The sequence below is a fragment of the Sceloporus undulatus genome, chromosome 2 (assembly GCF_019175285.1).
Source record: "Sceloporus undulatus isolate JIND9_A2432 ecotype Alabama chromosome 2, SceUnd_v1.1, whole genome shotgun sequence".
In the NCBI taxonomy this organism is placed as follows: domain Eukaryota; kingdom Metazoa; phylum Chordata; class Lepidosauria; order Squamata; family Phrynosomatidae; genus Sceloporus; species Sceloporus undulatus.
Window position 1 is genome coordinate 179,616,198 of NC_056523.1, and position 27,098 is coordinate 179,643,295.

The window sequence follows — 27,098 nt, forward strand, 5'->3', positions numbered from 1 at the left end:
TTTCTCTCTCTCTAGCAGTTGTTACAGTTATTGCTTTCTTCATCCTGTCTCACCTTATGTTTCTTGAGTTGCTTATCAGCATCATGGGCCTTGCTTCTGTAGTAGTGCTGTTCAAAATTAGACCATAAAAATCAGTAAGGGGGGGGGGGAGTATTTTGATCCTAAGGGGCAATCGGAATGGGCTCAGTCAGACTTCAGGCAGCTGCTAGAGCAGCACAGAGAACGATCTGAAGTCATTGGCGCTCTTTGGTATCCAGGATACCCAGATTGTTTCTGGAATGGAGACAAAAAGTTCATATGCTGATATTTGTAGCCTTGTGCTACCTTTGAGGAAGCTTTCAATCTGGGGATAAGGAGGGTTGGGTGTCCCTATGCTACACTCAAAGTTTAGGGGCTTGATGACCTGGTCGTTGAAGGTCACAAAGGTACCAGATTGCTTATAATGAAAGCACTTTAGTGTAGGGAGAAAATAAATGATCAGAGTATCCTATCACATATATTTCTTTTGTCTACAAGTAGTGGGAAGCTCTGGTTAATAACATGTATTTGCAATACATGTTTCTGTGGTAAAACAGGCTTACAGTAATTGGAGCAGCTTTGGTAGCTTCACTCCACTCAGGAGGGCATCAAGCCATGCTACATGTTTGCTCAGTACCAGTGGATGTTGACTTGCAGAAGTTACTTTTTTGGGCTGTACCTCCTAAACTTCTTTAGCTAGCCATGCTGTTTTAGGGAATTCTGATAGCTGTATTCCAAAAAAGAAGCTTTGCAACCTGTGAATTGGACCTGCATTTGTTGGATAGGGCTCCCACATTTATATACTTCATATCTGAACAATGGCTTCCATAAGTAGCTTGTAACAGTTGTGTAGTTGTACTTTCCTTGAATGCATTCTGCTGCTGAGGAATGGTTGATGCTGAAAAAGCAACACTGGCCCTGCAGAATTCCCTGGATAGATAAGACTTTCAACTTTACTCTGAGGTTCTGAACTTCTTTTAGGCAGTGTACAATTAACTACAAATTGCGCCTCTTTGGAGGTGGCCCATAGGAAAGTAAGTTAAGAGGACTGCCCAGCCTTCATACTTGCAGACATGAATGACTGTGGCTCTTGGAGAAACCATTTATTTTAGATGAACTTGGTCTGTAGTATATCAAGTAGCAGAGAAGGAGGAGAAGAATATAGTGGGAGGGTCATCCATCGTTCAAGTGCTTTAGTTGTGTGTTGGAACATTTGTTTTGCGTGTAGAAGTTTTCAGGTTCAGTCCTTGATATTTTCAGGTTAAGCTGAAAAAACACCTTTCTGAAATCCTTGGAGAGCTACCAGTCAGTATAGACAAGGTGTGGGAATTATGTGGTCCTACTGATGTTACTTAACTGCAGCCCCCAAGTGTTCCTGCCAATTATTCCGGCTAAGGCTGATGAGACCTGGAGTCCAGCAGCATCTGGAGGCGTGCCCAGTTCCCACCACATGTGTAGACAGCGCTAAGCTAGATGAATAGGTAGGTCTGACTCAGTGTATAGAATTGAGAGACATAGCTGTGTTAGTCATATCAGTACGCAGGGCGATATTGTAGCACCTTTGAGATCAACTATGTAGAAGACGTTGTAGCATAAGTTGCATCTGAAGGAGTAGACCAAATCTGCAAAAGGTTATGCTACAGCTTCTTCTACATAATTAATTTCAAAGTTGCTATAAGATCCCCTTGCATACTTTCAGAACAGGAACATTTTCTATGATGCTAAAAACTCAGATCTCTGCAGTGGTATGGGTTCTATACATAAAGTGCTCTAAATAACCTAATATGATTTAGCACATTTGATTCAAGTGTTGCTCAAACACACTCAAAGCTTTATGTGGAAATTATTTTATCAGAGCATTTGTAATAAAGTTAAGAGAGTAACAAATACTTCCTTTATATTTATTAATGACTGCTTTCACCTTACACTATTTTTGTAGGCCACATACTTAAAGAGAGCTTTACTTGCTATATTTGTACCAACTGTTTAACTTGCTTTTGCTGAGGCAGAACTGTGGTATCTTCAGCTTTACTCACACTCTGCAATATTTACCAGTTCCATTTGAAGTTGAGAAAAAATGATTCAGTACTGAACATTTCGTTTTATTGAAGGATGGATGTGAGCCTGTGGGCACAAACTCATCCCCTGTACTGCAGGAAGTCTTGATTTGATAGTAGTTATCTATTGTCTTGTTACTTCCTCTTGAAATTACTTGATAACATATCACACTATTATTTCCCCATCTTTGGTGTAAAGTATTTTAAGTGTGCAATAACTGCCACTTTGCCAGAAATGTTGTGTCCCAAAGAATGGAATTCTGCATTTCCATTTCCACTATCTAGGGTTTCATACATTTTTTTTTTTTGCAGGGAAAGGGAGAATGAAGTAGAAAGAGGGAAAGATGTGAAAGAGCTTGACTTATCCCATTGCACCTACGCTTTCCCAAGAAATCCATTCACATACTTGCTATAAATTTTGTTCCTTTCCTTCCTGAGTTCAGATATTCCCTTAGATATCACTGCATCTTTTTAACCAGCTATGGGGCTTATAGCAGCCTTTTGCACCTTGGTGCCTTCTAGAGTTTTGGATTAGAACTCCTGTCAGTAGTCAGTGATCATGGAAGATGGATTTTGCAGTGCAAAACATCTGGATGGAAGCTGCCGGGAAAGGTTGGTCTAGAGGTTTTTTTAAATGGGGCAGGGAGAGAGGGAGCACACCCATGCAGACATTCATAAAGTACTGAATTTATTACTGACAATTGTTTTGTGTTCATGTGATGCTCTGGAGGGTGTGCAGAATACACAGAGCACTGCTTACACGTCTTATAAAAGAATATATTATGTTTTTCTCTTTGCCCAGAGAAGGTAGAATGAAATGAATTCCCAGATTCACTCCCTGCATTTCCCAGACTTCTTTCTGTGCACAAAGGTGGCTGATGCTTTTACAGATGTACTAATTCTCCTGCCACCCTTATTTTGGAGCTCAGACACAGGGATGTTTCAATAAAGGAGATGGCATACAGCAACATCATGTCTCTTCTCTCACTGTTACTTCCTACAGCAATGGGGATGACTCATATTCAACCATCCATGTAGTCACCCTGTTTACAGTCATCCTCCAGCTGAACTTCAAGGGCAGGCACTGAAATGTCTTTGTTTATTTCTCCTTACGTCTCTTTCCTCTAGTATGTATATTTATGAATACAATTATTCTCCCTCCCTGCCTCTGCTACCACAGTACAGGTAGAAATGTAAAAAACAAAACCAAAAAACACACATCTAGGCTACGGCTGATTGGTAAGGGCTCTAAAGAATTGCTGCATATATCAAAGAATGTTAATATTTCCCTCTTTCCCTATTGCCTAAAAAGTTGATGCTCATGTGTAGAATTTTATCTCTTGCGTCTACACAGTTGACACATTTTTACAGCCATGTGGATTGGTTTCAGGCTGGCAAGGTATAGTGAAAGGATTCTAGTGCTTGTGGTGGCTTCAGTGATATTAGGACACTGTGAATGGCCTCTGCTGATTGCATAAATTATGAACCCCCTCCCCCCAGTGTTTTGGACTTCAGATCCCAGAAGCCCCAGCCATTATGCCAGTGGTAAGGGGTAATGGGAGCTGTAGTCCAGACAAGATGTTCACTAGGTCTGGTTTATAGGCAGCTTTGTATTTTGGTGCAGCACATTCTCTAGGCTTCTTTATTTTGTTTGTTAAAAAAATACAGTAACAGTATTTTTTAGTTTGATGCAAGTGATAACCATAGGTCAAGTTTCAATGGCTGTTTCCTTGGTAGATAATGATACCTTTGAATTAGTTATCCCATTTTCTTTTCCTCTCTAGTGGCTGCTGTTCAGACCCTCCTTCCCCACATACATACACATAGACACATACACCCACTCTTTCCCTCTTTCACACATCATTTCTCTTTGAAGGGGAAAGAAGAGTATTTTAGGCTCTTCTTTCCTGTTGTTGAATGCAGTTTATGTTACATTATAGATAGATTGATGCAATATAGATGCTTGAGAATACCAAGGACTGGGGTGATGTACCTGTCTAGAGCATGGGAAGTGCTAACTACAGATTAAGCAAATAATTAACTCAGTCCTCACAAAAGCACTGTGTAAGTGCAAAGTATTATTCAAGACATATATAATTACATATGCTTGGATTTGCAGAATGCTGTTCACACAACTTGGTTTTCCTTGGTGTAGGATTTAGTTTGGAGTGATAGCACAAGTTTGGATAGTATGGATTGATTCTCTGGCATAAGGATTTGATTGACTGCATAATTAGGATGGAACTCCTTTAATTCTGGGTTGACCATTTCTCCATTTTAATTGTCATAGTAAAATGCATGTGGGGGTGAAATTTTACTCCAGACTTTAGTTATTGATAATGTTGACATTTGCTCAAATTTTTATAGTATCCCCTCCCTTTTTTCTTTTTGATAGTTTTCTAGGACAATCAGGGATCATGTCAGATTTAGTCACCTGCTAACCTTACTATGCAGATTTCTTATGCCTGAATTGATCACACAAATGATCCCAGCCACTCAAGAGTGGGATTATGTTACTGACATCAAGGAAAGATTAGTCAAGGTAGTGCTTCAGGAATAAGCAAATATTTCTGTCTCATCATCACTAAAAAATGGGGGAGCTTTTTGATTCTGGTGAAAAAGACTTCTAAAAGACACCTGTGTGCCCACACTCTCCACATACTCAGGTAAATGTGGAGAGATTAAGGGCTTTTCAAAACTTATACAAAATAAGAATACACACCACAAGGAAAAGTTTACTTCATCATGACTCCTTGCAAAATAATGTTTTCATTCAGTGAACTTGAATTTTCTCACTGTTCTGTATCAGTCGCTCAGTAGCTCTTTAATGATTTTTAGGACAAAACCTAGCAGTTAAATCCTTATTCGGACCTCAGTCCGATGAAGGTATCATCAGCAGATACTGACATACTCTGAAAAAAGGCAGATTGAAAGAAAGTGATTTTCACAAAATAAAGTCTTAGCAGATAAAGGATCTGAACTGGCCACCTTACGAATGTCCCTGTCCATGCAGGGAAGGAGTTCAGACTCCATTTGTAGCACATTAAACAGTTCAAATCTGGCGATAATGGGAGAAATGATGAATATTATTCCCTCATCCTGTACATAAACTGTGGCAGTTTCAGTTCAGATACTTTCTCTGATAAGACTTCATTTTGTGAAAATTACTCTTTCTCAAGGAGGGTTCTCATCACATCTGGGATAGCATCTGGCTTGGGCCGCAATAAAAAATAAATTGCTGGGTTGGGGCTAATTTTCCCCCAAAGTGAATTTACCTGGCTAACAGGTACCTGTGTTTTATTGATAGATGTAGCAGGGCTCACCAAAGCATAAAAGTATAAAAGCCATCCTCTCATCTAGCATCCATACTTGTGTTCTGTAAGATGGAAACATGAATTCTCTCAGAGCTCTGTTTTGAGGGCAAAATATAGAAATTGTGTGGAAAACAGAATGCTAGACTAGGTAGACTTGTTTCTGGTCAACTCATTTTTTTTTAAAGATTTGTAAAGAAATTTAAACTTCTGGGTTACATGGCAAACGTCTTCAAGATGTAAGGGGAGAAATTTAAATATACAGTATAGTGTCTCTGCTTTGGTATCAAACCACTGAAACTTGGCACTGTGTTGAAGGGTCAGTCTTCATAAGCTCACAGAAACAAAGCAGCACCCACCCTTATTTTAAAAATGAATAAAAATTAAAGCATTTCTCTTGGAACAATGAAAATCAGTTGCGAATATCTTTCCATCTCAGGGTGGAAAGGCTGTGCATTTCAATGTGATTTAAGTCAGCTATTGAAGACACCTTGAAAGCTAGTTAATGTGTAAAGGTCTCTCACATGCTAATCTAAATATAAATATATATATAATAATATAACAATATAAATATATCAATGTATATAAAAGCAATGTTTGATTCAGTGTTCATCCCTGTTCTGATAGAATTGGAAGGCCATTATGTAAAATAAGAGGCAAAAATATACACTTATATTTTACTATCTATTATGTTTATGATACATTTCTTCCAACAGTTTGGGCCTGCATACACTTCTATACCTGTTCTCATGTTGTGTTACACACTCAGTTTTGTGTGCTTAAAAAGAAAAAGAAAACTGCCACAGTTGAGAGTCTGGGAGTGGGGGCTAAACCTTGCAAAAAAAAAAAAAAATTGCCACTTTGGTGAAATGTCTGCCATTAGAAGTTTGTTCTGCTTATCAGGTCTAGGAAAGTAAAGATATAGAGCAAATAAAAGTGACAGTGTAAATTTCAAACCCAGAAATGGGGAAAAATTAATCATTAGGTGCTAACATCTAATAAAGTTTCAGCTTTACAGTGGACTCAAAGATACTTCAAATTCACAAATACTAACATATGGCCCCTGATACATTTTTAAAGATTCTGATATTGATGCCAGTGACACTCTTTTTAGATCTTTTAGTGCAGGGATGCGGATTGGGGGCGTCCCAAGGATGCCAACAAAATTGGGGGGGGGGGCATCAAATATTCCCCAACATCCCCTGGGGTTGTGGGGACAATTTCCCCATGCTCCAGGTCTGTTTTTCAGACACTTAAAATAGCCCCCAAAGTGGCAAAATTGCCTCTTGTGTCCCATAGGGATAATTGGGAGTTGTATTTTAAAAGGTTGGGGTAAAATGTGGCCCTCCAGGGTCTTCTGGTGGTGCACAAAATACAGTAGTGCTCATAAGAACTATAAAACACATCAGTCCACTGTTGTTATTGTGTGCCTTCAGTCTGTTTCTGACTTTCGGCAGAAGGTTTTTCTGGGGCTGAGAGTATGGGACTCATCCAAAGTTATCCAGTCAGTTTCCTGACTGAGTGGGAAATCAAACCCTGGTCATAGTCCAACTCTAAAACCACTGTACCCATATTGGCTCTCAGTAAAAATAGTGTTACTTAAATTAGGCTGACCTGTGATTGCAGAGATGCTGCATGCAAAATCAGTGGGTTAATGCTAGAGAATTCTGGAAACTGTTATTTTGGCCTGTTACAGACAGCCAAAATAAAGCTGCTTCAAGTCACAGTGGAGGTATGGTGTTTCAATGATGCATGCGTCCTAAGAGTCCAGAAAGTCGCCCAAAGTCACGTTCCAGCCCTAAAGACTGGAGCGTGGCTTGGTGTGGCTTCTGGACTCTTAGGACGCATGCATCATTGAAACACCATACCTCCACTGTGACTTGAAGCAGCTTTATTTTGGCTGTCTGTAACAGGCCTTTGTGAGACATTTAGCCTTCTCTGTCAGAGAGCTCTGATGCCACAATAAACTACAGTTTTCTAGGCTTCCTATCACTGAGCCAGGGCAGGTTAAAGCAGTCTCAGACTGGATTATTCGCGCTGTGTTTTGGACCATAGTTAGCAATATGTACAATGTGAGAAAAATACCTGCAAACTTTTGTACACTCTTCAGTAGTTAAAATGGCTGGAAGGTCTTCTGTAGATGAAGAAACTTCCCAAATGAGTGTTAATTTTTTTAAAAAAAAATCCTATATAATATATAGATAATAACATAGATTATTTGTTGTGGTGGCGATGATCATTGTATACACCTTTCATACAAAACAGTGCTTATAAGAGCTATGAAACACAGGTAAAACCGGCTAAATGGATGTCTGCAGTAAAAACTTAAGCCAGACCAGGATTCAGTTTGGATAGTCTAAGTCTAGCGTCAGAATATGTGAGTCCATAATAGAGGAAGGTGGGGAGCTGCCATAGGCTTTTCTACAAATATCTGGGATTACAGTCCATGATTTTACAGTTCATGAAGTGTTTCTTTTAGCCAGGTTTTAGCACCATCTTTCCTCATATCTGCCCATGCATTTGTGGTCCCTATGAAGTTCTGTCACTGAGTACCACCAGAAAGCCTGCAGCCAAGTCTCTTCTGCCCAGCCTAGCCGGGGCCTCTTGCCATGTGCTGCTCAGCAGCCACCACACAGCAGCAGGCAACAACATCAACCACTTCCTCCCACTCCCCAGCAACAGCCAACATGAGTAATCACATCATACCACAGGTAGTCACTGTTCAATGTCACCAGTTTCTGGGGAGCTCTTCATAATGGTTTCCATAGGCATAAAACCTAAGTACAAGAGAGTTTGACACACAGTGTTCCTGTGCCAGCTAGAGTAATGTACATCAGGACAGGTGAACCTGTATCCCAAGGCTCGATGGTGTCCCCCAGGAAAACCCCCACCGGCCCACAAGATCTCTTTGCTGTTATCTCCCCATCTTTTTCATAGAAGTGTTCTGTCGTTTGCAGGACAAGAACATTTTTGGACCAGAAGTGAGCTGTGCTTTGAAAGGGAGGATAACTGGTGCACGGTGGTTATTCTTGAGCTGACTTGCATGAATTTAAGTGGTGCTTGTATGGCTTGGTCCAAAAATCTCCAATTGATAAGAATCATCTTCATCCACTAATTTGTTTTGGCTATGTCTACTCCAGCCTAGCTGCTCAAACGTTTCCTAGCCTTGCTGGCTCTGAGTCCCTTCCTGAATTGGACCTGGCTTTTGGTCGGGTTTTTCCATCCTGCCATAACTGGGTCTCTTAATCTCTCCTTTCTTCTTTCAACCAGTTTGTAAGAGACAGAGTAATGACAACAAAAACCTGGCTTCTCTCTTTGAGCTATGTCTTAGTATGCAAATTTTGCATAAATTATAATGTGCTGCTACATAGAGGCAGTGCCATCAGCTGTGAAGATCTCACATATGTCAAGGTTGTATATTTTTGCACTTAATCTCCCCCACCCCATCCTCCATCGATTGAAAAGAGTTTTTCAACGAGGATTTTCAAGATGCTTCTTCTAGCTAATGTGAAGCAGGAAAGAGAATGGAAGTCTTCTTTTGACCTAAAAAAACTTTTCCACAGGCTTTGACCACATGATAAGTGTACCATTGCATTTGTATGTGCTCTAAACATACACCTTGAATCCAGGGGAACCTGATCCAATCTATAACTTATGAGCTTTACACGGTGGTAAGATTACACTAAACAGTAGGATCAGTATCCTATCAGTGGGATACATTGATTTCTTAAACTGAGTGGGAAAAGTGCGGCCTGTGGACTATTAGGGCTTTTTAGGAGCCATACTTTGGAGTTAGTTTGGATCTGGTCAGTCCATTGTGACCAGTTTTCCCAGTAGATGGTTTTGCCATTTGGCCAAAAAGGAAATGGTGGTTCATTGAAGACTTTTACATTTGGTTTCTATGCATCAAAGGGATGAACTAAGAATTTTATTGTGCCCATAAAAGGAGTATTCATATTTTTGCCTTACTAATCAAAGATATGATGCTTTAGACATGGCCAGTGGTTCTTCCTCTCTCTAGAGATTTTTAAAAATATATCCTCCTTGAAATGATGGGAGAGGCGTAGGAAGCTGAGCAGATCATACTAACATTGTGCATGAATATATACATTAAGATGACTAAAGAGACAAGCAGTTAGCATAAGGCCAGCCACAGAATGCCTTTCTTAAAAATACAGTCGGCCCTCTAACACGGATTTTTTATACACGGATTCAAGCATACACGGTTGAAAATGTTCCAAAAGTGATAAATTTACCTTGATTTTCCATTTTTATAAGGAACACCATTTTGCTATGTCTTTATATTTAATGGGACTTGAGCATACACGGATTTTGTTAACATGGGGGATCTTGGAACCAACCCCCCAGTGTATAACAAGGGTCCACTGTACATGTACTATCCATTTTAAACTGTTTATTATAGCTAGTTATTGAACTTATATCCCACCTTTCTCTCAAAATAGGATCCACTATTAAGTGTTGAAACCCTTTCTATAATAGAGCACATCATTCAATGATAATCCCTCAGACTTGATGTAGCTCCAGTAGATTCTGCGTTACCTTACCTGCTGCAGAACTTGGAATTAGCAGGTTACAAATTGCAATTAACACATTACTTTTGGGGTAAAAAATTTCACAGTGTTTTTACTTTTTATTTTTTTCATAATTATTTCTTTATTGAGAGTTTTCTTAAAAAACACCACAGCAAACACACGATATATCAACAAACATTAAACAGAAAAAAAAAGAAAAAAGAAAATATCCACAACACATAATCGTTTCCATCAATATTATATAAAGCAATAACCTTTTTGATTTCCTAGAGGAGAGGGGACATGTTTAATCAAAGTTAATTTCCTAATACGTTTACTCTCACCACATAATAAATGATTCTTACAAGCTAACATAACCATATGTAAAATAAAACATGTGTTATTCCTAACCTGTTGTCTCTGAGCATTAATTACATATGTATATATAAAGATATCTTTACATGAAATGGTTTTTCTCCTGTCACCAAACAAATTCGAAAGTAAATCTCCCCGTTCATATAAACCATAAGAGGGTTCCAATACTTTTTTAGTTTGTTCCAGCCAGGTTTTTCAAAAGACAGGTAAGTTTATCCATTTCCATATATTCCAAAAGCTTTCATACACCAATCTTCCCGTGATTACGTTGTCGTATTCTTTCCAATGGGACGCAAAGCTTATCCTGGGCGCTGAATCATAGAAAAACAGCAGTTTCCCATACTTCTTTTCTAGTTCAACATTCAGTACAATATTTAACAGATAAATTTGGGATGCTAACACAAATTTTTCCTCCAAAATTGCTTGAATAACTGGTGAATCTCATTCCAGAACTTTTGGCATAGGTTACAAAACCACCACATATGAATGTAAGAGCCAGAGCGGTATTACATTTCCAGCAAGTGGGTTCTTATTTTTTATATTTTTGGCTAATTTCAAAGGTGTAAATGCCATCTATTTGCATCTATTAGTAATTCTCCTTGATAGCCACGACGATGTATACTTCAGTCTGGTATTCCAATTTTTTCCCATTGATCAGGGGATATTCTCTCCTAGATCCGTGGCCCTTTTATCATTGTGTGGCTTAATCAATCCACATGCATACTAACTTTAATAAAAACTTATATATTTTGGAGATTCTTCCCACCGTCTTGCCGAAAATAATTTTATCAAAGTCTGACGATCAAAGTTAATCCCCACCTTTTTTTATCCTGAACAAACTTTCTTCAAGGCCTGAATAGAACATTAATATGAAAGCTTCCCATCAAATCCCTAAGGGTTTCATTTCCAGTTTGTTATAATCCTATCTTTAACTCGATATCTTTGGTATGTTACCCATCTATTAGCAAGAATTGCATGCATTTCTATGGAAAGCTTCATAATGACACCCAAAAGGGATCTTGGGATAGAATTATATTTTTAAATTTAGTCCAAAACTATAAAGGGTTTTCCTTCATAGTGGGCAGCCAAAGCACGATGTAACCAATATCTTATCATAAAATAAATATGCGTGGATCCCATACACATTATCCCATTTCTAATTTTAACAATCGTATTGTCATCCAATTTAAACCAAGGTATATCCAATCGAGACAGAGCAGGCATAAAAATAAAGCTTTAAATTTGGAAGCCCAAGTCCACCATGTCCTATCTCATCCTGCATATCACGAAAACGAACTCTAGGTTTTTTGCCACTCCTAAGAATTTGCTTATATTTTGATTCCATATTTTAAAAGGTGCTCATTAGTTAATATTGGAATTGTTGAAATAAAAAATCATCCTCGGAAGCACCCATCATTTTTATTGCTGCCCACTTTACCTAGCCATGAAAAACCAATATTATTCCAACGTGGTAGGTCCATTTTATTGTTTTGCCAGGTTTGTCCCCATAATTATTTTTGAAAAGCTCTGTGTTCTTTGTGGAAATCCTATCCCCAAATAGTGAGTCTTTCCACAATCTTATATCGAGATTTTTCCTGCAATCTATCCTTATCCAACTTGATAAATTCATTGTCATTAGCGAGCGCGGTTGGTCCTTATTTAGGGTCAGTCCTGAAACATTGCCAAATGAAGCCAAGCTTATTAAGTCCAAACGTCGTCAATAGGTTGGGGAGAGAGAACGACCAAGTCGTCAGCATAGGCTCTAGTTCATGTCAGCACCTTTGATTTTAATAATACCCCTAATACACTCATTACGGCTTATTGTCAGGCATTTAATATGTCCAAACATAAAATAAATAAAAGTGGGGAAAGGCGGGCAACCTTGTCTATGCCTTTATAGATACCAATGGCTCTACTACAATGCCCGTTTATAAGAGAAGCTGGTTGTTTAGAGTAGATTGGTCTAGCCAGGAGGCAAATCTAGTTCCAAAACCTATTCTTCCACATACTTCCTTCCAAAAATTCCAATTTTAAACGATCGAAGCTTTTTCAAAGTCAATGAATAGTAGGGCAATTGCTTGTCACAATCTTTTTGTCATGGTATTCCACCAAGTTCAACATAAATCCACATTATTTTCATATGTCTCCCCAGGTAAAAAACCGGATTGATCAGGGCAAATAGCTTTTTAACCACAGTTTTTAAAGTCTTGTTGGCAAGAATGGCCATAAATAGCTTATAATCTGTATTAAGCAAAGCTAGAAGGGCGAAAATTTTTAGGTTCTGGAATGTCATCTTCAGTTTTAAGGAAATTAACACTGGCTTAGGCAAACTTTTTAAAGTAAGTTAATGACTAGTAATGCTCCAAATTTTGAGTTTGTGCTTAAGTGGATTGTGCTAAATTTACTTGGTACTTCAAAAACGTTAATGGAAGCTAGAGGGGGTTGATGCATTTTAATTACTAAATATACTTTTTAAATCTGCAAAAGTATCACCTTAAGACAGCAAATAAGCTTGATGTGCTATTTTGAACCAAGTAATGCCAAATGAGTTGCTTTTTCAAAATAATATTTCAAGCTTTGTTCTAGCATAATATTGGGTAGATTGAATTTAACATGATCATGAGGAATAGGATTGTAAAATGTCTAGTAGTTAGAAATAGCAGTGAGTACTGTGCTTTTTAAAATGCCAGCCTTAGAGAATCATGTCTAATTTTCTTCACTACTTTGGCTGCAATCTTGTACATTCTTGGGAATAAGCACTGCTGAACTCAGTAACTCTGCACATAGCAGTAAAGCAAGATTTGTTGTAACCATATTTTATTGGCCAACCCAGAGTGAGTCTTCCAGGCAAACAGGGTGATTTCAACTTCTCTGGCCAATTCTTTCCTTCTGCGCTTTTTGTAAATATCCAGAGGGTTACCTGAACACCATGCCAGCATTAAAGGACTGTTTTGCCTGCACGTCTGAGGTTTGTTTTGTTGTTGTGGACTACATGTTTTCTCTGGGGAAAGTGTGTATGTGTGTGAGAGCTCTTTGTTGTCCTCACTTTTTATTTTGGAGAGAGGTGTCCCTGTATTTGTGGCCTTTGATTTTTACGGAGTATGGTTTGTCTGTGTTTTTGTGGAGAGGAGTTGCTGTTTTGAGTTGAGGTTCCTCATGGTTTTGTTTTGTTGGTGGAATATGTGTGTTTTGCCTGTATGTGTAGTTTGTTGGTTTGGGATTGTGTCTTTCCCCCCCAGAGAACCATACGTTTTTCTTTTATGAAATGGGCATCTTAGTGTAAATATGTAGTTTGAGACTTAGAAATAAGACTCAGTCTTTGCCTTATTCTTAAGGAGGAGCTTGATGTGGAAAGAAGACTATTGCCAGCAAAAATAAGGAAAGATGAGAAGTTCAAAAGGAAAAATGAGAGGAGTTTAATCTTTAGTTTGCTTCCTTTTTCACCTGCTGTTGCCTTGTACTGAGGGCTCATTCACACTACGAAGTAACTCGGTGTGGAAACTGGGTTGTTTTTGGATTGTTCATATCTGCACCAAGTGCATGTGGTATAATTTTTGGGGGGCTGGTAAGAAATTCACTTAGCTCAGTACTTTTGAATCCAGTTTTTTTTACCAGGTCTTTTAGAAAGAACTGATCTTTTTAAAAGAGCCACGAATGAGAATGCGCTGTTGATTCCTTTTGGAGTACTCAGGAAGTGAGGGGTTATGTGCACATCCCATTGGTCTTGCCCTGCTGGTGAAGTGCCATTGTTTTTCCCTCTCAGCACTTGGTTATGTGAAGAAACCGGCTCCATAAATATGGTGGATTCAAACTTCCTGTTGGAAAGTGCTCTCTTTAAAGTGCCACCTGGCTTTTCCCCTCTTCTGCCAGTGAATTAGTCCCCTTAACTGCACCAAAGGCTGATTCCCAGAGCTCATAATAGCCGGGGAGGGGGTTCTCTTGGGAACATGATGAGATGGTGGACATTTTAAAAAAAATAAAATTTGCCAGCTTATGTGCACCGTTGCTTTTGCGTGACTGCCATTATCTATCAGTATGAAAGTACTTTTAAATACTTAAATGTTATGATGAAAATGCACATCATTTGATTAACATTTAAAAAAACCCCGAAAACTATCGAACATTTTCAAAATGGAGGCTCCATTTTAAATTGATACTATGGTAATGTGAATGTCAATAGGATTAAAATGCTACGGAGAGATTCAATCATGGTAAACATAGTGGGAACTTCGATTCAGTATCACATTATCGAATCTCCCTGGATCATCTTGATACAAAAACGTGAGTGTGAATGACCCCTGAGAATGGGGAGGGCAGCTATGAAAGAACTAGAAAAGATCCTAAAATGTAAGGATATACAACTGAGCACAAAAGTTAGAAACATACAAGCCATTGTATTCCCTATTACCCTGTTTGGATGTGATAGCTGAGCAGTTAAGGAAGGGGATAGGAAGAAAATCAATTCATTTGAAATGTGGTCCTGAAGAAGAGTGCTAAGGATTCCATGGACAGCCAGAACAGATCAAACCAGAAATATTTTTGGAAGCCAAGATGACTGAGGCTGTCATATTTTGGCCACATCATGAGAAGGCATGATGGAGGAAATAGACAGAGAGGAAGGAAGCATGCTAGATGGATGGACTCTATTTAAAAAGTCACAGGTTATCAGTTTGTAGGAACTGAGAAGGGCAGTGGAGGACAGGGAGTCTTGGAGATGTTTCATCTACAGGGTCGCCATGGGTCGTGATCTACTTGAGGGTGACTAACAACAACAAATGTGGGCATTGGGTGGGACACATCTAATCCACTCCTGAGAAATCCTAAAGATGCATAATGAGGTGTTGGCCAGTTATCTTTTCCATTTTTCCTCCCTTGTTTCTGGGTGCATCTCCAGCCCATCATGTTGCATTTTTGGCATTGGCTTATAAACTATAAATTGAATATCCCTTATCCGAAATGCCTGGGACCAGAAGCATTCCTTATTTTTGATATTTATTTATTTATTTATTTGGATTTTGGGATACCCATATTTGCATATACTTATTGAGACATAATGATGCTGGATAGAGACTGAGGATCTGAGAAATGGTGAGAACTCAAGGTAGTGTGTGGTTCGTATCCACTTCCCACCCTTTCACAGATTTATGCTTCTCTGCAGCTGTATCTCTCTCTAGCCTCACAAATACAGTACAGGTATGCAGCTTAAAAAGTTTTGGATTTTGGAGTATTTTGGAATTCCAGATAAGGGATGCTCAGCCTGCACCTGATATCTGAAATGAACACTTTAGAGAAACAGACTTCTATGTCTGCTGGTTTGGTCTAAATGAATGCTTTCTTAATGTGTTCTTGCCATAATTTCCCACCTAGAACAAAACAAGTGCTTATGTTATATCATTGCTGTGATCAGGCCTGCAATTGTTTTGTGACTTTTCTTTTCCATAAAAGATGGCCTAACACTCAGCTAGGAGAAAAAAACCTGCCTTCTGATCTATGTAGCTTCTTGGGTGCTGGGACCAATTTTTACAAAAAGGGTTTCTGGACACCAGGATTTTTGCATACCTGATTATGATGGAATATGCACCTGCATATTGCATCTCTAATTTCACAGCAATGAGTATGCATTGTTTTCTGACCCTGCTAACTTTCCCCCTTGGGCAAACTTTGCCAGAGCAACTGTTCATTTTGTTTTTCTCTAAAATAGGTGAAAAACCAACTCGATAGCTGGCAGTGTGTTTTCATCCCTCTTCTGTCTGTATGTACAACAACTAACCTTGTTCTGCCTTTTCTTTTCCTCTCCCTGTCCCCCCCCCCTTTCTCGATGCCTGTGTTTCTCTTCCTTTCTACTCCCCCTCAGCCGGTCCCAGCCCTGCAGCCCTCTCCGCAGCCTGTTCAATATTCTCCAAGCTCCTGCCCCCAGGTCCTCCTGCCAGTCTCTCCGCCCCAGCAGTACAACATGGTATTAACAACTAACTTCTTAGACCATCCACCCCTCTCTCTGCCTCTTTTGCTCTCCACCCCCACCTTTAATGCTTGGTATGTGCTTGTGCTTTGCTTGATGAAGGATGTGCTACTTCACGCTTATTTGTTAAATGCCTTGTGGTGGTGCCGTGGAATATTATTTTTTAAAACAAAATACAGTTACAACTTAGGACAAATGGCTTTATTTTGAGGATTTCAGAGCACCTATTTATAATGCAACAAGTTCAGAGTTGCTGCTCAGAAGTTATGTGGGTTACATGGTGTCTTTCCTCAAGGACTTGTGCCTTTAAAGAATAGTATTGGCATAGCTGGAAAAATTAGTTTCCCAAGCATCAAGGCTTGGGAGCCTGTTCTTGCATGTAATTGCATGAGAGTGGCATGGGGTTACCCATTGGTCAGTGGTGATGACACACTTCCCTTTTCTCCTCATGGCAATGTTTGCAACCATGTTGTGACCCCAACATCAGCACATGGCATGCAAAAAGGGCACTGACATGGAAGCTAAAACATATTTCAGAGCAAAGTATAAAGAAGCATTCTGTCTGTCTCTCAATCTCTCCCCACCTCACTTGACTCCAGCAATAAGGGCTTTGAAATTAGTCTGTTTTAGCTTGTGAAATTCTCATGTTCACAGACTGAGTTATCCTCCTATATTTCCTACTGGTTTTCTTTTTTCCCTTTTCCTTTTTTTGGAGGAGGAATTAGCAGGAAAACAGAGAAACAGCTGTTAAACACCCCACACCAAGGAAAGCCTCCTCCACTCCATGCAAGGATTCCCCTCCCCTTGCCATACAGTGTGTACCAATCCATTATAAACAGCTTCTTCTGTTGGTTTTGAATTAGGGTTTACTGGGGTGTCCTGTTAAGGACACTGTATGCAAAGGGATCTTGCAGCACCTTTGAGACTAACTGAAAGATAGAAGTTGGTACAGCATGAGCTTTCATAGATTTGAGCCGACTTCCTCAGATACATTTGGAAGTAAGATCAAGTCTATGAAAACCCATGATACCAACTTCTGTCGTTCAGTTAGTCTCAAAAGTGCGCCTTCAAGTTGCCTGCTGACTTAAGAATTTCAGATGGTTCTCTCAGGTGAGGAATACTCAGAGATGGTTTTGCTAATTTCTACTTCTGAAATACAGCCTACAGCACCTGATATTTGTTGGTGGGCTCCCATTCAAATACTGACCAGAATGGACATTGCCAAGCTTCCAAGATGAGATGGGATCTGGTGCCTTTAGGGTAATTAGGTCCTCAGATAGTAGTCAGCAACAAAGCTACAATTAACCAGCTGCTATAGCCTGTACCCAGTCCTGCCTCTCCAAGTGAATCTATGATATATGTGTGGTCAAAAAGCTTGTTATGTTATATCCATAATTTAGATATTTAAGTGCACACTTACTGAAACAATTCTGTAGGTATGATCTTTTAAAACAAAATAGTGCTGAGAGGCCCCGAGAACGGTTAGAGACATGCTTTGAGTTGATAATCTGGATAAGCCTTTTACAGTACACACTATCACTTTTATGTCAGCATTAGATTCCTTGCTAGCAGCTCCTAAAAGTGCTTTAGCAGGAGACCTGTTGAAGGAGAAGCTATTGGACAGAATAGCAAGTGCCCATTGAAGGCGGATTCTGGGTTTTGTGCAGCCACCAGATGGCACTCATTCACTTAGTCTGCTTGATCAGATAATGCAAGGTTAGTGACTTTTAAATAGAATGTGGCACTTACTTTGCTCCTTGCGTTGGCAGCAGTTTTTAAAAAATGGAATGAGTTTTCACAACAGGACATGATCAGAATGCTTCACAGTACTGCTGTGCCATGCAATGACTGGCTAATCTTGCTTTCTGACCTAGCTTGTATTGTTCCTCAGTTTGCATAGTTCTTTCCCCTCCAGTGATGTTATTGAGTACAATTTGAAGGATGAGAGAACCATCAAAATTCTCTCAGACAAAGTAGTCTGTGGGACAGAAGCAAACAGTGTAGGGCCTGATAGGTCTGAACCTCATTCTGCTTCCCACCATACTGCAGTCGTGTAGGGCAGGGATACAGAAGGACTGGCCTTTCAGATGTTGGACTGCAACTCTCATCAACCATAGCCAGCATAGCTGCTATTGTGGGAGCTACAGTTTCATACCGAGCTTGAAGGGCCCAAAGTTGTCCACCACCTTCTTTGGAGAATGCTGCCTTGCAGGCATTTCCCCATGATGTTCCTTTTTTCTTCCTGTTTTTTGCTGACAGCATACAGATATTTGGAATGATACATAGAAGGTTTTGCCTCAGGGCACAGAGTTACCTTCTTTGTGACCCCCCCCTCATAGTCTTGTAGATGGGTTCAACTTGTTACTACATAATGAATGATACGTTCTTTGTTTCGGGATCCACCCCAGCCATTTTGACTGAACCATGTTCAAAGACAGGTTAGCTAAAGAGGCTATCTGTCATATGTCACTAGGGCAATACTGAAGACAGCAAATGGAAGATGGGGATAGATCACATTGATGAGTTACAATCCCTTGGTAAGTCCTTCTGTGAGCTTTGCTGAAGAGAGCAAGAGCTGCAGAAGTCTTCTTCTTGCGCAGCTCCTGGTCCTTTTATTAGGATTTGCTCAGGAGAGTTTTAGGGCAGGTTTCACCCAGCGTGGATAAGTAAAGGAAGCTGCTGCTGGAATTTTATTGCCTTGGGCTTCAACACGTCTTGGAGCAACCCAGGAAAGTTAGAGACTGGTGGTTCTTCTACCAAATGAAGAACAAGTTTATCTTGCTTCCCATGTTTGAAGGGATGTCATATTGAGGAGGGAGCAACCTTGTTTTCTGCTGCTCCAGAGAACAGGACCCGGAACAATGGATGCGAACTCCAGGAAAAGAGATTCCACCTCAACATTAGGAGGGACTTCCTGACAGTAAGAGCTGTTCGACAGTGGAACAAACTCCCTCGGAGTGTAGTGGAGTCTCCTTCCTTGGAGGTCTTTAAGCAGAGGCTGGATGGCCATCTGTCGGGAATGCTTTGATTGTGATTTCCTGCATGGCAGGGGGTTGGACTGGATGGCCCTTGTGGTCTCTTCCAACTCTATTATTCTATGATTCTATGTTTTCCCAGCTGCTAGTGTTTTCATATTATTCTTGAGCAGAAACAGTGGTGGCTTACTCTGTTTCTTTTGTCACTGGCATAGTAAGGATCAATCACTTCTGTAGTGAACTCTGGAAAAATTTTAATAGCTCAGATATGTACAGCAGGAAAGTTACTCCTTCAATCAGCAAAGATGCTCTTAAACGGTGTGGGTAGTAGGGGACCCTGGGTTATATTTGGCTTCCACGGCAGTATTTGTAGCCCTTAATCCTTCCAGTACTCTCCAGATAATATTTTTTATGGTCAAAAAGAAAAGAAAAGAACATGTCCGTCTGTTCTGGAAGCTTCTGGAGGGGTAACCAGGAAATTGACTTTCTGACACCACCACCCCCTCCAATTCTTAGCAGTCTGGATGGCTCCTGGAGGCTGACAGGGGCACAAAATTGGTCCCCAGACCTTTTACAGTTGTCCACTCCATTCCAGATGATGATTTTGTAAGAGAGGCTTACAAGAGGGACTCTGCACTGTAACCTGGCTTAGGACTTGCATCGCATGGCACTTCCCCCTTTTTGTTGCCTTTTTTCTTTGATGCAGTGAGTTAGGTCAGTGCTTCTTAATTTATGTGATCAGCGCTTTCCCCCAGCGTGCCACGGACCAGTACAGTACAGTATTTTTATCCACTGGCTACAACTGTATCTTTCTTTCTTGGAAACTTGCTGAGGCCAGCAGCCAGTGGCTTGCAGGCTAGTGCAGTCTGTAGATCACCACTTGGAATAGCACTGAGCTAGATGAATGCTTACAGTTTTTGTAGAGAAGGGATTAATGCTGGAGTTTGGGGTTTGGTAGCCCTTGATTGTAAGAAAGGAGTTAATTTTTGCCTGTATACGGTCCCATATTCAGAATCTAATCATGTCACTTTCATTTGGTGGTTTGGAGGGACAAAGAATCACGATATGAAAAGATCATTTGGTTTCCTGACCCCCAGCCAGTGCTGAATTCCTGATTCTGATGATTTTTGCAAGTGTATTCTCCTAGCATGTCTGCCTTATGTCACACATCCATTTTCATTAGCACTATTGTATGCACTTTCTAACCCTGGGTATGGTCCTGATTCTTTGAGGCTACTTTTCTGGAAGCGTAGCAGCTGTTATGAGGTGTATGCATATGTGTGTGTGCTGACTGATGAGAAAAACTCACTAACCCATTTAACTGGTTGCTTGCTTTTCCTGCCCTCTGATCACAGGCTGATGAGCTCAGCAATCCCTTTGGGCAAATCAGCCTCAGCCGCCAGGGTTCCACAGAGACATCTGATCCGTCCTCAGGCATGTTCCAGCCACCAATCATGTCTCAGCATCCTCAGCAGACGGGATTCCTCATGGCTTCTCCAGGGCAACCAATCACTGCCTCCAACTACTCTGCCTCGGGACACACAGCCCCAGCCCAGCAGGTTTTGCAGCCCCAGAGCTATATGCAGCCTCCCCAGCAAGTAAGAAGCTGTGTGTGCAGGATGCGTGCATGTGGTTGTGTGGCTCTTAATGAGCATTGACCTATGTTGAAAAAAAGCAAAATCATAGAAATCTATTCCAAATAGAACTTAAGCCTGACAGAACGTTGGAATCAGCAGATGATTTGTCCAGTTTAACTAGATTGAGGTTTAGGGTAGAAGAGGGATCAGGCCTGATTTGCAAGGATCTCCTACAGTGCTCAGTCACAACTCACTCCTTCGCCATCCACACAGCCTGCGCAAAGATTTCCCAACTATGAAGGATGGATTGGAGGAGGATAAGGAGAGCCCCCTTGAATTTCCAGAGACTGTTTGTTCAGTGGCCCACTCCCATGTTTCTGTTGGGTATTCAGCAGAGATTGAACGGCCCAGAATGTATGGGGGTTTTTGCTTTTGCTTTTTTTTAAAATAAGCAGAGGTAGTCATTCTGAAAAATGTTAGATAGGTTGAGACTCTCTTATCCAGAATGTGAAATACTCCAAAATCATCCACTTTGGTGGCTGAGATAATGATACCTTTGCTTTCTGATGGTTCAGTGCACACAAACTTTGTTTCATGCACAAAATTATTAAAAATATTGTGTATACAATTATTTTCAGGTGTGTAAACTGAATTTCATGTTTAGACTTGGGTCCCATCTCCAAGGTATCTCATTGTATGTATGCAAGTATTCCAAAATCCAAAAACTTCCAAAATCCAAAATATTCATGATCTCAAGCATTTCAGATAAGGGAAACTCAACCTTATATGTGTCCTTTTGAGGCCCTGGTGGTTCCCTGTTTCTAATTTGCCTTGTGGCTGTTTATTTTCCTATGTCACCCCTTTGAAACCACCCCCTCTCTGCTTATTTCTTGCATCCGCTTGGGAGTCTAGAGCTTTCCTCTGCTTTGTTTTCTTGGCCTTCTACTTTGACTTATTTACTGACCACTCCTTTTATCCTCCTGACAGATTCAGGTTTCTTACTACCCTCCTGGGCAGTACCCAAACTCTAGCCAGCAATACCGACCTCTTTCTCACCCGGTGGCCTACAGCCCACAGCGCAGCCAACAGCTGCCTCAGCAGTCACAGCAGCCTGGTAAGTGTGCAGCATGTGCAGTGAAACCAAGCAAAGAGAAGAATGGGGGTGGGAGCTGCAGTTCAGTCCTGCTATCGAGATCTAGGCTGTATTGCCCTTTCCTGTAGCCAACAGGAGAGAGTAAGTCTATTTATAGGGCTTTGGAGCATATGCATGCTACAATTCTTTGTGAAGGCAAAGGTACCTTGGCCTTCATAAGGCATGGGTGGGCAGTATGGGTCCTCTGTGGTTGCCAGGTACTTGAGAATATTGCCACCTTTGCAATCAATATCCCTTTGAAGACTTGGGTCTGCTAACTAAATTAAAACACATAGGCACATAAAGCTATCTGCTTTTTTTGTTTTTAAGGATCTATTCAGTATCTAAAACATGAGATTTTATAGTCTCATTTAAACTCATTGTGGCTGAGGTTTAAACATTTGAACATGGTGACTGAGGTTTAAAAAGATTTCTTCAGCTAGCTTTGTAGACTTTGGAAGAAATGTCTTCTGCTATCTCAAACTCACAAGGAAAGGATGAATAGCATATATAGGGCAAGTGAGCTTTCAGTGACTGAATATTATTTAAGCCAAAGTAGGTACTACCCTGAACATGTAGTTAGTGCCATAAAATGGCAGTCATAATGTCACAATGCTTTTCATTTCCCCTTCCTCTCCACTGGCACTCAGTGATATTTGAATGCAGGACGTTATGACACCATGTCGTGTTGCAATGTTGGAATGGCCAACAGAAGCAGGGATGGGAAGAGCTGCTGCAGTTGGTAGCAAGTGTGCATTTAACACAATTTGTGGATTGGTTCCTGCCATAGCTAAATATCAGTGTCTCTACCATCTCTAAAGAGTCTGTTGTCTAACTGACTGCTCCGAAGCTACACCACACACACACACACACACACACACACACACACACACACAGAAAGAGAGCGAAAATGAGAGACTCAGAGAATCTCCCATATGGCCACTGGTCATGCTGGTAGAGCTTTAATTAAAAGTGTAGCTTTTCTTAGTTCTGATCTATGCAGTTGCACTGAATTTAAAAAGGTGTGAAAATGGACTGTCAGTGAAGAGACACTCGCTGGTATGCATGTATAACAAACCCAGGTGCTCAATTGTCATGTCTGAAGCCCACATTGGACTTTTAGGGGTTATTGGCATGATCAGGGGTACTATAGTATTTGGGGAAATAGGGGCCCATACAGACAGGCCAAAATAAACCTGCTTTGGGTTACTTTGGAGGTATGCTGTTTAAATGCTGCATGAATCCTAAGAGCCCAGAAGACACACCAAAGCCACGCTCCAGTCCTTAGGACTGGAATGTGGCTTCCAGACTCTTAGAACGCATGCATCATTTAAACAACATACCCCCAAAGTGACCCAAAGCAGCTTTATTTTGGCTTGTCTGTATGGGGCCTAGGACATGTATTTTGTGGGAGAAAACATGGGATGTATCTGTTTAGTAAGCCACAGTGAAGATTGAGCATGCTTGATGGCTACAAAATGCTTTCTTCCAGGGTGCAAGTGGAGGATAGAAAACCTTGGGGTAGTGCTAGAATAGAATAACCCAAAGGAAAATGTGGCTAGCTGCCTGGAACACAAAATGAGATTTGTCACTGCATGTTTGCATTGTAAAATACATTACCTGTCTGCTATTTGTAACAATGCAGGTTTACAGCCAATCATGTCCAACCAGCAGCAGACATACCAAGGTATGATAGGAGTGCAGCAGTCCCAAGGCCAGAGTCTCCTCAGCAACCAGCGCAACAACTTGGGTGGCCAAATGCAGAACATGATGGGTGTGCAGCAGTCTCAAAGCCAGAGCCTTCTCAACAATCAGCGGGGAAATATGGGCAGTCAGATGCAAGGCCTGATGGTCCAGTATACTCCACTACCTTCATATCAAGTGAGTGGCAAGAGAAAAAGTGTGATGATAGGATAAGGGAATGTCACAGAGGCAATTCTGCTGTTGTAGCACAAGGTACCTTGTTTGGCAGGAGCAGCTCTTACAGTTTTTTGTGGGTTTTTTGAGTTGTGACCATGTTTTGGAAGAGTTTATTCCTGATGTTTTGCCAGCATCTGTGGCTGGTGAAACATCAGGAATAAACTCTTCCAGAAAACAGCCACATAACCCCCCCCCAAACCCACAAAAAAACTATGGATGCTGGCCATGAAAGCCTTCAACTTTACAACTCTTTCACAGTTCTCTCTGATGAATTCAGAATTCTTAGGTGCTCTTTTTGAAGACAGAAATATAACTCATGTGAAACTAATTGCTCTTGGAGTGAGACTGATGAATACAGGAAAAGAGTTCCATGTGAAGATTTTGCTGTCTGCGCTGTGTGATATGTAGTAAAATTTATCTGCTGTCTCCATGATATAGGACTGCTGATTTTGACAGCAGCCCCATCTTTTTTGTAACAAATAGTTCTGCCTATATTTTGTAACACCTAATTTTAAAATATTATTATTTAGAATATTTATGTCCAGCCTCTCATATCATCTTAAGACAGTTCACAAAAACAGTGAGGCAGAATTAGCCATAAAGCCTAAAAAAGGAAAAAGGATGCCACCTCATTTTAGATCTGAAATTATAAAAGCCTGCAGATGACAAAGCCCAAGTTGCCAGCCATAATGAAAGCAACAAGATGTGAGTTTGACATTCAAAATGCATCAAACAATTCTTGAAGAACCTGAGAGAATGGAAGGTTTTCCACCACTGAAAAGCTCTCATCTCTTGCAGTTGTACCCATCTTGCTTGTTTGGTGTGGGCATCTGCTGGTAACCTCTGATAATGAGAAATGGGTCCAGATAGGTCAGTCTGGGGATTCCCAAAGTGGTCCACGTGAACCCCCAGGGGTCCATAGGAGACTCGATGGGGGTCTAATCTTCACATTTTTTGATGAGTTTTGGGAATATGGTAGAAATGTAGTAGCAGGGGGTCCACCGAAACCAGTAAAATTTTGAAAGTGGTCTATGAGGAAAAAAAAGTTTGGGAACCTCTGCTGGCTCCCAGATGTTTATAGCTAATTTAAAATTTAAAAATTACTTATCAAATTTGCCATGGAAATGAATTGAGGGACAGTGAAGAAGTTATGCAAAAGATCGTTATGTTGGCATTGTTAGGAACTCTGTTCAGTTCATGCAAAAGTAGTAACTGTTTGTTTAAAAGTTTTTCTAATCCAGAGTGGATAATGGAATCTAAAAATTCCTAATCCTGACCTCCCTCAAAAATCTAAATGTAGCAGTTATTCACTTCATTTATTTGTTTGAAACTTGTAGAAACACAAAGAAAGGTGTATCAGATCATGCAGACTGTACAATAAATACATTTTATTATTGTTGTTGTTGCTGTTGTTGTTGTTACAGTGAATGAATATGTATTTTAGAATGAACACCTGTGCCATTAATTATTTCAGCTGTCCAAATCATTCCACTTACCATAACCATTTCTGTATTGGGGGAATCACTTTGGCAAACGACAGCAATTGTCAAAATGTTTGCACATTATTATGCAGTGAAGAATAGAAGGTACAGATATGCTTAGTTTTCATTTATTTGAGCTAAACCATTTGGAAATTTATCTTCAGGCTTTTGTTATGGTCTAGGATAAGATCTGGTAAAAGAAGATTGGGATTCATTTAGCATGGGAAGGAGGGGGCAAGGGAATGGAGTGGATGGAGTAAGGCTCATAGATACCGAGGAAAGTAGTGGCTGCTGTACTGAATATAAAGTAGTTCTATATCCACATAAAGTATCTTCTGCAAAACATGAAAGAATCCCCATCAAGTAAAATTCCCATCAGGTTTTTCTAACCATGAGAAATGACTACATCCTCCTGCTAAAAATGAATGTTAAAATTTCCATTTAAAGGCCAAATCTTGATGGTCCTGGAAATTTTGTCATCTGAAGTCAGTTGGCTACACTCATTGCCACCACTAATGATATTGTCATAATTCCCAAATGTACAGTAATAGGCTTTTTCTCTTCCCCACTTCTTTTTCTCCAAGCAGGTGCCCGTGGCTAATGAGTCTCAGGGCGTAGTCCAACAGTCCTTTCAGCAGCCTGTTCTGGTACCAGCAAACCAGTCTGTTCAAGGAGGACTGCAAGCTGGGGGGGATGCCAGTCTACTACAGTGTTATCCCGCCAACCCAGCAGAATGGCACCAGGTAACAGCATGAGTGATAAACTGCATGTTGGTGGGTGCTTGGAAGAGAGCTTCAAAGATGTGGCATCTTGCTCCCCTCTCCAAAAAAAATCCCCATCCATTTCTGAAGGTATCCATAAGGTTTTCCTCCTGATGCCTTATAGGAAGCAAGTTATCACTTTTGTTATGATGCCAGAGTTTTTAGGCATTTCACTCTGTTGTATGCTACTTGAGTTCATTTGGGAAATTTTGGAATTTGTAAATTGGTTTTGTGGATACAATTGTTTTTGTTTCTTTAAGGAATTGATTCAGTTTTTCTGTTTGGTTAATTTTTTTTTAGCAGTAAGATGTCTTGAGGGTTTAGTTGCAAGCTGTATAGAAAGTGGATATAAATAAAATAAAATGAGAGCTCAGGGAATCAGAGACAGTTTGTGTGCCATGCATTTCTATACAGCTTTTCTATTAAGGTGATAATATCTAAAGCCATTTTCAAAATTCAGTAGAAAATAACAGTAAAACCACAGTTTAAAAAACCTGCAATGCTGAAAGCATTCTTTAAAAGTTGGACAGCCAGTTAAAAAGAGCGCATTTTAAGAGGTCAGCAGAATGTTGCTCTCTTGATCTATATCCATATCACCCTACCCAATATCAGAGACACAGTTGGCTATAGCACACTGCTCCAAGGTTTAACTTTCTTAGAGGCTGTACAGATCGCCCCTTTTACTGGCAGATCAGGGACACAGCAACTGCACACCGCAAGCCCGATCTGGCCTTGTCCTTTCCGCGGTGCAAAAAGGAGCCACAAAAAGTGGCTCCTTTCTGTGCCACGTAAAGGGTGCCATAGCTGCTGGCGCCACAGCTTTTCTGTGCTCCTTTGGGGCTGCATCCTCTGGACCACAATGCCTGAGGAGCGCTGTGACGCTGCCTGCCATGTGGTGCAGCGCACGGCGTCACACCAGTATAGGGATGGAGTGGGGGCATGCGTTGTGTGGACGACATGCCCCCACTCCACCCTGATGCTGGCCTTAATGGCCGGTCTA

The 27,098-nt window shown here is 40.5% G+C and overlaps 1 protein-coding gene across 1 annotated transcript in view; it reads left to right on the forward strand.

The window, feature by feature from the left end:
* Window positions 1–27,098, forward strand: part of R3HDM2 (R3H domain containing 2) — a 112,883-nt gene that overhangs the window by 63,051 nt on the left and 22,734 nt on the right. Inside the window, 8 exon segments of the mRNA XM_042449769.1 lie at window positions 7,946–8,069; window positions 8,072–8,097; window positions 16,148–16,249; window positions 20,583–20,825; window positions 21,792–21,918; window positions 23,582–23,817; window positions 25,925–26,023; window positions 26,025–26,080. Coding sequence (XP_042305703.1) covers window positions 7,946–8,069; window positions 8,072–8,097; window positions 16,148–16,249; window positions 20,583–20,825; window positions 21,792–21,918; window positions 23,582–23,817; window positions 25,925–26,023; window positions 26,025–26,080 — 1,013 coding nt within the window.